Source organism: Telmatherina bonti, assembly GCF_933228915.1.
Source record: "Telmatherina bonti genome assembly, chromosome: 19".
Lineage (NCBI taxonomy): Eukaryota > Metazoa > Chordata > Actinopteri > Atheriniformes > Telmatherinidae > Telmatherina > Telmatherina bonti.
Window position 1 is genome coordinate 7,569,078 of NC_136617.1, and position 11,465 is coordinate 7,580,542.

At 39.8% G+C, this 11,465-nt stretch overlaps 2 protein-coding genes across 3 annotated transcripts in view; both read left to right on the top strand.

The window, feature by feature from the left end:
* rnf19b (ring finger protein 19B) overlaps positions 1-4,094 on the top strand; it is a 30,878-nt gene extending 26,784 nt beyond the window's left edge. The window contains exon 9 of the mRNA XM_079258497.1: positions 972-4,094. Within this exon, the coding sequence (XP_079114623.1) occupies positions 972-1,410 (439 nt within the window). The 3' untranslated portion in view covers positions 1,411-4,094. The remainder of the gene's footprint in view (positions 1-971) is intronic.
* Positions 4,095-5,327: 1,233 nt separating this feature from the next.
* On the top strand, positions 5,328-10,593 carry ndufs5 (NADH:ubiquinone oxidoreductase subunit S5). 2 transcript variants are annotated; one of them, XM_079258501.1, is made up of 3 exons: positions 5,328-5,441; positions 7,362-7,581; positions 10,400-10,593. In XM_079258501.1, the coding sequence occupies exons 2-3, from the start codon at positions 7,366-7,368 to the stop codon at positions 10,502-10,504; spliced, it is 321 nt and encodes a 106-aa protein (XP_079114627.1). In that variant the 5' UTR covers positions 5,328-5,441; positions 7,362-7,365; the 3' UTR covers positions 10,505-10,593. The 2 variants fall into 2 exon arrangements, with proteins under 2 accessions (XP_079114627.1, XP_079114626.1); XM_079258500.1 differs by having other exon boundaries at positions 5,347-5,441; positions 7,359-7,581.
* Positions 10,594-11,465: the final 872 nt, after the last annotated feature.

An 11,465-nucleotide genomic window follows, 5' to 3' on the forward strand; every position in this document is an offset into this window, starting at 1 on the left:
TATATACATATGTATATATATGTATATATGTATATATATGTATGTATATATATGTATATATATGTATATATATATATATATATGTATATATGTATATATATGTATATATATATATATATATATATATATATATATGTATATATATATATATATATATATGTATATATGTATATATATATGTATATATGTATATATGTAGTATATATGTATATATGTATGTATATATGTATATGTATATATATATATGTATATGATATATATATATATATATATATATATATATATATATATATATATATATATATATGTGTATATGTATGTATATATGTGATGTATGTATATATGTGTATATGTATGTATATATGTGTATATGTATGTATATATGTGTATATGTATATATATATATATATATATATGTATATGTATATATATGTATATGTATATATATGTATATGTATATGTATATATATATATATATATATATATATATATATATATATATATATATATATGTGTATATGTATATGTATATGTATATAGTATATATATATATATATATATATATATATATATATATATATGTGTATATGTATATGTATATATATATATATATATATATATATATATATATATATATATATGTGTATATGTATATGTATATGTATATATATATATATATATATATATATATATGTGTATATGTATATATGTATATGTATATATATATATATATATATATATATATATATATATATATATATTTCATACTTTATTTGTTGATCCTTCAGAGAACAGCGGTCTGTTGGGTGACTCTAAGAATGTCCACTAACGTGGCAAAACTGCAAAAATACCATCCTCACAAAGGAATTTAGCCTTTAAACAGGGACATGATGCATCAAATGGTTCCCAGTCCTCCCAGTATGTTTAGGGGGACTTAATTAAAATGTCGTGGTGTGTTTGTGTCTCCACAGGGACTGCACCAACCTGGAGATCCAGGTGGACATCGAGACCAAACCCAGCCATCTCTGCCTGACCAGCGAAGAGGACCTAGCCCCGCATCTGGGCTCTGCTGCCATGGCAACTGCTTCAGGAGGGGAGGAGCCTCAGGACTGCAGCTCCAGAAGGGGCGGGGCTCTGTCGGGCTCGGCGCTGGGACTTTCGCCGGGAGTGTCGATCAGGGAGGGGCTCAGAGACGTCACTCTGGCTCAGCCGGAGAGCATCCGCAGCGACCTGGAAATGTCGGACACTCAGTCGGACGACATCGCAGAGCTGACGTCGGACGACTGCGACTCGCCTCACCCGAAGAGTTGCCACGCAGCCGTAGGTCAGCCCCCCTCCTGCCGAGCGCTGAACCCCCCCACCGACGGCCTTCTCCGTCCCGCAGACAGCAACGTCATCCTCTACGTCTGAGAGAGCAGCCGCTCTCAGGATTGCACAAAAACTTACAAAGCCCGGAGATTTCCACTGAAACTTTCCCACTTTACAGCTTTTTCCTCTCGTGGCGTCTCGACCGCTGCGTTCGGGTTTCACAGACTTCATCTGAAGCGCAGGCAGCGTTTCCGTCTGCATCTCTGTACCTGCCAGCCTCCTCTCAGAGCAAATGGTCAGGGCTCTACCTCTGAGATTTGTAAGATGATGACTTATGTTTACTCCTCGGTGCAAAATGCCTTGGCTACCTAAGCAAAAAAAGAAAAGAAAAGATTTAAAATAAAAGGTACAAATTTATAGAAAAATATCATAAGCTGATACATGCGGTGAAATGTCACCAAGCACAGCAGAGAGGGACAGGTCGTCGTGGAAACAGGTGTTTGCTGAGATGAGGAGGATGTTTCTAACATGTGAATGAATGAGGACTTTCAACTGTTATGGCTTTACTTCCCATTTTTTGCTCTATTTATATTCAGAAAACCACAAATTTTCCTGTTTCTGCAGAGTGCATGAGTCTGCATGAGCTGTTTGTTGTGTGGACGGTTTGACAGAACCGCTGAAAGTTTACGTAAAAGGACGAGGCTGCACTTTCGTCTCGCTTTCCCTGCACAGAGGAGGAATGTGGGGAAAGAGAAAGTGTCCACGCTGCAGGAATAAACGAATGAGGGAGTTCTGGTGATGGTCTGAAGCCCGATGCAGAAAAGCCATTCAGCTGCCTCTGCTGCTGTGTTTACATGACGCCATCTCAGCTCGCATCCGAATCAAACAAGCGTTTGATGCAAAAGTGCGAAAGCCAAAGAGTCAAAGCTTTTTCTTATTTCTACGTTCTGCCTTTAAAGAAACTCAGACATGTTTAATGTTTGAGGCTTTTCTGAGCAACAAAACAACTGAAACAAAAGAAAATTTAATCAAGATAAGTTGTTAATTATCCTTTTAATAGAATAAATAAATCATTTATACACAGTTCTTCTCAACCATAAGTTTCCGCAGAGGAAACCGATGAAATATTGATTAAAAGTCTGTAAAAAACTGGAAATCTGCAACATTTACTCTTAAAAGAGCCTTTTTTTTTACCAACAAAGATGGTTTAGAGTCACAAAACCTGTTTGACTCTTAAAAATATCACTGATTTTTGTTTATTTTTAGTGTCATTCTGACAGAAAATGCCAAACCCGTCCCAATCAGAGCTCACATTCCTCCACATCTGTATCTGCTCGGTATTATCAGTATTACTCCACTGATAGTGGATCATTAAGTCTGCTGAATCTAGATGATTGCAGTCATTTAAACGTTTCTGTTCCTGATGGTTTTATTTGCAGAAAAACGTCTCTAAACGATCTCACCTCCTAAAACAGATCCTCCAGCATTATAATAAACGATTCTCTCTTTATTAACGGCCTCATTGTTGTGAGAAAACCTGGACATGATCCAGTTTCTTCGGAGTATTTTTACATAATTCAGCTCCTCACAGAAGTTCTGAAATGGTTTTTTTTTCTCTTTTAATCATGTTGAGGCTGAAACTTTTCTGCAAATGTTAAAATATTTTTGTTCTTTGCTCATTTCTCCGACCTCGTTGGATTAAGCCTAAAATAAACATCGCTGGTGCAACTTCGGCATGTTTCGTGTGACAGCTGCGGATCGGAACGCTGGAACTGATGAACATTTGGAGCTCATGTTATCCAGAACTCCCCCTCTGTTTGTTTCTGGTGTGCGTCATGTGACCCGCCTGCCTTATCAACACTCACTGACCAGCACAGCAACTGGTTTTTGGTGGTTTTTGGTTTCTGATGTGTTTACTGTGTGACCTGCTTGAGCGTTGTGTGTGTGTGTGTGTGCGTGTGTGTGTGTGTGTGTGTGTGTGTGTGTGTGTGTGTGTGTGTGTGTGTGTGTGTGTAAATGAACACCTGATGAATGTATATGTTTTTCTTTAGTTTTTTTTTTGACTGAGCACTTTTGCACTTTACCTGAATTTATCTTATTTATCTTTTTGTTGTTGTTGATGTTGTTCTTGTTGGTCATCATCTGTTGCTGTAACCCAGTTTACTTGAGTGACGTACAAAAGTCTGTGGTACAACACAAACAAATCCGCAACCGGAGGGCCTTTTCTGTTGGATGTAACTGAAGAAGAGTTTGGCTCCAAAACATTTAGTCAGTATTTTTTGACTTAAAGGACGTGAAAGGTGTTTTTTTTTTGTTTTTCTTATGAATGCTGTGATGCAAGAACTGTACATCCCTTACTGTGGTTTATATTTTCTTTTTAAAACTAGTGTTGTGCTGATCATTTTTACAAGCCTGTGTCACTTTTGGAGCCAAACCCTTCAACCGCTGACGCCGTTAAGCTCTCCAATCACAGCCTGACTTCTTTCTTAGCTTTGTATCACCTCTGTGCTTCTGTTAAAAAAAAAAAAAAAAAAAAGAGAAAAAGTTCCCGGAAAGCGTCTCCGTTTGTCTGAATGGGATCAAACTCGGGAACTTTTTCCATCTCAGAGTAGCTTTATGGATTTCGCTGCTTTCGTGACTTGCCGGTGCTTTGTTGGCCTACACTCGCCGCTAGTTTCTGCCTGTCTGTGAGAAAACACACGAATGTACCATGGAGGGAAACCTTAAAGAGTGTTGTTCCCTGTTAGGAGCACATGTGGTTCTGTCTTCAGCTAAGAAGGATTATAGATAGCAATATTTAAGAGTTATGGTTTGTGTATTTCCTGTCACCATTAAAGCCCCAACCTGACGAGGGCTTGTTCATGCAGGACTGTGATAAAAATGACTTATTTGGGGGGCAGGAGGATAAATAAACACAATCTAATGTTGCACCAAAGCGCTGGTTTGTTGTTGTTTTTTAATGGTGTGGTGGAAAAAAGAAGTTTTTGACTGATTTTAAGCTCTTAATATAACCTTCATATCATGACATGTAGATGTTAGGGGCATCTCTTCTAAGTTAAAGCCAATTATTCATCACATTAAACTATAGTTTTCACAATCTATTTGTGACATATGGAAAGATTTTATTGCTTTGTTGCATTTTAGAGTGAGGGGTGGTAAAAGAAATACCATGAAAGATGTATGTATGGAGATTTCATCCAGATATTTTTATAGAGTCTTTTGGGACTTTTTCTTGTCAACATTCGTCACTAGAATTTAGGCAAGGCAAGTTTATTTGTGCTTTATATGAAACATTAAAAGCACAACAGAAAAAAAGCATAAGAGAAAATTCAAATAACAAAATTACAATAAAATCAGAAATTAAAATAATTAAAAGCAGAATTAATTAAAAGTTACTGTGCAAATGTCATGCATAGGCAAATGAGAAATGTTTTTTTACCTGGATTTAAAAGTTTCTACATTTGGTGAAAGTTTAATCTCCACTGGCATTTAGCATTTCTGATCATCTCCCTTTGCATTTCAAATAACAGTAACATTTTAAAAATTACATAAAATATTTGTCTTTAAATTGGGTATCGTAATCTTTCACTTTTAAAATTTAAAAAAAAAAGTTTGCAAAAACGCCATCTTGAAGATAGATCAAATCTTGCATTATTTATCAGACATGCAAATATTTTATATATTATTCAACAGTGAACAGCAACATGTATTTTACCTTAAATGTTATATATATATATATATATATATATATATATATAGAGAGAGAGAGAGAGAGAGAGAGAGAGAGAGAGAGAGAGATCTTGTTTGGGAGGACCATCTTGCACCATCTTTTTTTCATCTCGGCTTTATATTGTGAAGAAAGACAGTTTTCAGATTTACTGAGGAAAACACAACGATAATATCAGCAACAGAAGAACCTTTTTACTTCTCTGCAGATCCCCTGTCACATACATTTGTCCACATGAGGGCGCTAACTCATCTTTAAACTTGCCAACCTCTAATAAACCCAAAAGAAGAAGATTCTCTCTTCAGTTCACAGCAGATCTGCTCCCTTTACGGCAGTGTTGTTGTTCAGCCGTAAAGCTCGGATCCGGGGAAAGGTTAAAGTGACTTCCAGAAACCCGCAAAACACGGTAAATAAACATGTTTTAATACGTAATTCCGACGTTTTGACAACGGACGACCCCAAATGCAACAACGTAGTTTATTTAGGTTTTAAACAATCTGCTAAATGTTTAAATGAAAGCCTCCCCGCTGTTAGCATTAGCATGAGCAGACTGTCATTGAAGGAGAATCTCGTAAAAAAAAAAGCTGAAAAACTGATTAATCAATAACCTGTAGTGAAATATGCTACATTTAACAGCATGAATGAGATATTTGAGGTTTTGTTTTCAGTTATTTATCAGGAAAAGCTGAGAGAACTGTCGTAAAGCATCCTTTAGCTATGTGACTAACAAGTTAGCTGACATTAGCTGGATGTGTTGAAGTTTTTTTTATTTTAAAACTTTGTCATCACGATTCTGCTGCTTTTTCCTTTTTATGTCCAATGGGAAGCATTTAAAATGATTTTATTACTTGTAATTCTCTGAAGTCGTTTTGTTTCGATATTCAGTCTTTATTCTAAATACATCAGTTCATATCAGCAATAATTAATAATGAAAGAAACATTCATATATAGAAACATAGCCTATATACACACATATAATAATAATAATAATAATAATAATAATAATAATAATAATAATAAAAACGACTGTAGAGAAATTCATTCCAGTGCTTCATAAAACAGAAAAAATACATTGTGTCACTTTATTTAGTCTCAGTCAGAACCATTACAGATGTTTTTTTACTCCCTTATCGACATATAAATCCATCCAATTATCTATCTATCTATCTATCTATCTATCTATCTATCTATCCTTTCATCCATTCTTTCTTTCTGGCTTTCATCACTCATAAAGTAATATTTAGTTGAACAATCCTTTAATGTTTCCGCTCCAGTCAGGTGTTTTCTGTTCCTCTCAGTCAGACTTCTGCACCTGTTGACAGGTATTTTGTCCCACTGTTCAACAGAAAAGTCTCTCATTTGTCCAGGACACATTTGTTTGTTTGTTGTTGTTTTTTTTCTTCAACTCAATTAGATGAAAAAATAGTGTCTTATATTACTAAATTATAGTTTTGCAAATTTTTAGTTCTTGTTCCTTTTTTAAGTCTCCAGTTATTTGAGTGACTGTTGTAAATTCAGCCTTTTCTTTAATGAAAGGGGATGAATACAGCACAACTGTAGATAATTTCTGATAATATGGCCTAAACATTTTACTTTGTTCTCTACATTTAACTCCTTGTCTCCTAAATAAAATAAAATAAAGGGAATTTTATATATATGTTTAAATATCTTTAGTTAAAAATACCAGATTAATAAAAAAAATAAATGGCTTTTTAGCAGCAACAAGGTGATTCTCAAAGCGCTGTTAGCTGACAGCATGGAGGACAGAATAACAGGAGCGAGGACTACAAACCATCTGCAGCAGATAAACAGGAACTGAAAAGATGTCCTAAAGAAATGGAAACAAGTCCACCTGAAGCTGGACCTTAGAGATACGCCTGGACCTTTGCTTGATCCTCATCAGAAAGGGGCTTGAAGCCATTTTTAAGTTCTGCCGCATGACAGAGAACTGTGTGGTGGGCTGGATCCTCCCCAGAACCCGGACCTCAGCAGGACTGAAGCCGTGTGGGATTCAAGCGCAGAATTAAAGGCAGAAACATCACATTTCTGCAGATTATTACTTTCTTCATGTTGCTGGGTTTTGGTTAACACACCAATGCTGATGAATAAAGTCCAACTGTTTGAGTTTTGCAGTTTGCATCTTCAGCCTGTCTTTGTACAGAAATAAGATAAAAAGCCTGAAACACTGTAGATAATTTCATCCTGGCCTGCTAATGTCTTTTAGTCCACTTCCATCTCTCTATTCCCTTCCCTCCTTCACACTCTGCCTCCTCTCTTTGCCTCCAGCGTGTTGCTGTAGTAACGTACCTGTCCTTTCTCCCAGCAGCATCATGCCGTTTGTGGACTTGCAGTCGCGGCTGGGGTTCAACATGGACCACTGGATGCTGCTGCAGAGCGGAAAGCAGCCCAACAAGCGAGCGGCGCGCTGCCACGCCTTCGAGAAGGACTGGGTGGAATGCTCCCACGGCATCGGACAGACCCGCGCCAAGAAGGAGTGCCAGCTGGAGTTTGAGGACTTCTATGAGTGCATGAAAAGGCAGAAGACGGTGAGAGATTCTGAGAGCTGAAAACGTTCCTGCAGCTTGTGGTTTCAGTCAACGTAGTCCTTTAAAAGGAAGTATTGATCCGTCATTAGTTTATTAAATCAGTGTAAAGACTAGTAATGAGTTCAACGTAACGAAGATGGAGCCAGAAACCCAACTATGATGATATTTACTGACCAGATTCTGGACTTAAAGGGTTTTAGACCATTTTCAGTGAAACAAACCTCATAGATTTATGTTGTAGTGGATAAATGGTCAGTTTGTCAGGAGTGGTGTCAGTAGACCCTCTGTAAGACCTGCTGGTGTCAGTAGACCCTCTGTAAGACCTGCTGGTGTCAGTAGACCCTCTGTAAGACCTGCTGGTGTCAGTAGACCCTCTGTAAGACCTGCTGGTGTCAGTAGACCCTCTGTAAGACCTGCTGGTGTCAGTAGACCCTCTGTAAGACCTGCTGGTGTCAGTAGACCCTCTGTAAGACCTGCTGGTGTCAGTAGACCCTCTGTAAGACCTGCTGGTGTCAGTAGACCCTCTGTAAGACCTGCTGGTGTCAGTAGACCCTCTGTAAGACCTGCTGGTGTCAGTAGACCCTCTGTAAGACCTGCTGGTGTCAGTAGACCCTCTGTAAGACCTGCTGGTGTCAGCAGACCCTCTGTAAGACCTGCTGGTGTCAGCAGACCCTCTGTAAGACCTGCTGGTGTCAGCAGACCCTCTGTAAGACCTGCTGGTGTCAGTAGACCCTTTGTAAGACCTGCTGGTGTCAGTAGACCTGTTCTTCCTCCACGCCTCGCCTTCTGGGTTCTCCAGAGAACCTTCCAGCTGTGAGAACGGGTCTCCAGCTCAGAACCTTCTGCTGTGACGTGCAGAAGCCAGATCTGCTGCACGTTTTCAGAAAACCTTCCTTCTGTGTAGAAGCAGCTTTAGTTCGCAACACAAACATATTCAGAAACATTTTCTTAATATTTCAAGTTTTTGATGAAATAAAAAAACTGCTGATTATTTCTACTTGTTTTTCATTCAACGCAACTCTTTAAATAAGATAAAGATCTGTTTTATTATGATGCAACATTAATGGGTTCTGCACGTCTAATAAGATGGATGGACGGACAGATAGACGGACAGGACTTTATTTATCATTAAGGGGAAATTCAAATTGTCCAGCGACTCAGTATGAACACTCACTCTTCCACCTCTCACAAGTGTGTATTAAAAATAAATAATTGAACAGACAGACAGGTTAAAATGACAATAAAAACAACATAAAGCCGCTCTCCCTGGTAGTTGCGTGTACATGTGGGGGTAAGGTTCAGGAGGTTTTATCATATAGTCTAACGGCCGTGGGAAGAAAAGTTCTCCTGAAATGTAAAAGCGTAACCCAGAGAGTCCATTCTCCTGACCGGCACAGAAGCACAAGTTATATAAAACACAACATATATAATAAAACTATATGGAATAATTTCTAAATAAACAACCAAAGCATCAGATTTTCTGAGAAGTCCTAAAAAGAGATGAAAGTTGTTTCTATTTCCTTCTCTGGATTCTGATCATGGAGGTTGACAATCTGTCGGATGCTGCTTATCTGAGAGTGTTAAAATATTTTCATTTCTTGGATGTAAGATGGGATTCTTCACACACTCTCCCCAACACGGTGTGTTCAGGCAGAGGCTTCTTCAGACTGAAAGTTACAGATCATTCCTGCCAGCAGCCTCCTGAACAAGACCTCTAGTTATTATTATCTACGAAGATATTGACTTTTCTTTTGCAGATTAATTAAAGTATTTTTCATTTCTTTCATTAATTAAAGGAGAAATCAAAACATTCCCGACTCCTCCCATGCACGTACGTGCACATGCACGGTGGAGCGGATGAAGATCCCTGCAGGTGGAGGAATCTGAGCAAATCGGTTTTCTTCTCACATGGAGGTTAAAATAAACCTGCCTGTCGTTTCCAACCGTCCTGCAGACGTTTGTCTCTGGTCAGACCGTCTGTCTGTAAACGCCGTCAGACAAACGGCAGCCATGCCGCCATCTTCATGCTCGCTGTCTTGAGGTCGTGGAAGACGCCGCCGTCTGGACTGATCCTCAACAGGACGTCTGGACGGGAGAAGAGCCTCCCTCTGGGCCGCGGTGGAGACGGTGACCAGCACTGGCGGGGCGGTCCAGCTCAGTCCTACAAAGCCCGCAGTCCTGCAGCTTCTCATTGTGTCCCTGCTTCAACACACCTGACTTAAATGACGTGGATCTGCACCCTGCGGCCCTCCCAGGACCGAGTCGCCCGGATTTCCGAGGTCTGGAACTCAGCTCTGATCATGGCGGGTTTTAGGAGGAGGCGGCGCCGTTGTGCAGGAGCTGGAGTTGGGAGATCCAGTCAGACGGACCGGTCGACTTGTCGTCGTTTTGCCAGGAAAGTTCTGCAACGTTCAGCCTTTAGAGGAAGTTTTTTTCCACGTTGGCGATGATGAGGAAGCATCTCCCCTCTGCAGCGGTGGTGTTTGATCAGGCGACAACCAGCTGCCGGTGCACGCCGACTCCAGCTGTTTACTCATGTGAAGAAATACGATGTTTAGGCCGACTTGTGTGAAATTTGTCTCATTTTGTTGTATTTCTGAGCAGAAATAAAGCAAAACCTAAAGGATGTACACACACCTGCTCTGCATGATGCATCCCAGTTACATGCAGGCGCCTCGGTCTAGTCTGAGTCACAGTTGGTCCAGAATAAACCGGCGCCGTTCCTTCGCATCTCCAGCTTCGTCTTCTTTTCCTTTTTCTGCTTTGAGAGGGATGAAGGTGTATAAACACAAACTTTCCCTCCTCTTCCTCTCTGCAGCACAAGAGGCTGTCCACCATCCATCAGCAGCGAGACAAGTTGATAAAGGAGGGGAAGTACACGCCTCCATCCCACCACTCGGGCCAGGCCGACCAGACGCCGTGAAGGAGGAACACGCCACCGCCTGCACTCGGCTTCTTGTGTATATCTGATATTTCCTCTTCAAGTTTGCAAATAAATGTTATCATCTACCATTTCCTCTTCGTCTCCTCTGTTCTTCCACGCCGCCTTCTTGTCTAGTGTCTGAATATATAAACCAAGAATTTGTCTTTGAGGAGAAACAAGGTCAGAAAAATGTGTGTGTAGCGTCGTAAATATTCATTCCCCAGTGGTGCAGGAGGTTTAGTAATGATAAATAACTTCACTTTGTAGCGCCGCTGCAGCCGTTTGTTTCTCTGCTGTTTGGTTTCTAATCAGGTTTGTTTTCTTCAAAACTTCTACTGAGCTAAATTCTCTTCAACATGTGACATCTTCATGTTCTTCCTGGCACATCAGCTCCACTTCTACACATTTACTTCATCGGGAAACCCAGAAATCACCTTTAGGGAGCTAATCTCTGAATCATCTGTCAGACACACTGTTGCAGGTTGGAGGAGTTTAAAGGTTCCTCTGAGAACATCCGTCATGTCCAGGCAGGATGGATCCATGTTGTCATGATGTTTCCAGCAGATTCTGATCCTACCATGTGAATGTGGAGCTGAACTGGAGACTCATCAGACCAGCAATGTTTCTCCATCTTCTATTGTCCAGTTCTGGTGAGTCTGTGTGAATTGTAGCCTCAGTTTCCTGTTCTTACTGACAGGAGGGAACCCACTGTGGTCTTCTGCTGCTGGAGACCATCTGCTTCCAGGCTGGACGGGTTGTGTGTTCAGAGTACGGCCGTAACTGTGTATCAGTCTAATTCGATGTATTGATAATGAGGTCAGTGAGACGACATAGATCCAGATGTTTAAAAACTGATCCCACCACTTCACAACAGTGTTGTCTCAGAGGACTTTACAGAGGCTCCAATTAATGCTTTTATTTTGAAAACGGCTGTATTTTCAGTTCCCCTGCAGTTTTACTT

Coding starts and splice junctions, on each gene's coding strand:
- ndufs5 (XM_079258501.1), top strand. CDS start 7,366: ATGCCGTTTGTGGACTTGCAGTCGCGGCTGGGGTTCAACATGGACCAC. Junction 7,582..10,399: donor GCATGAAAAGGCAGAAGACG/GTGAGAGATTCT, acceptor TCCTCTCTGCAG/CACAAGAGGCTGTCCACCAT.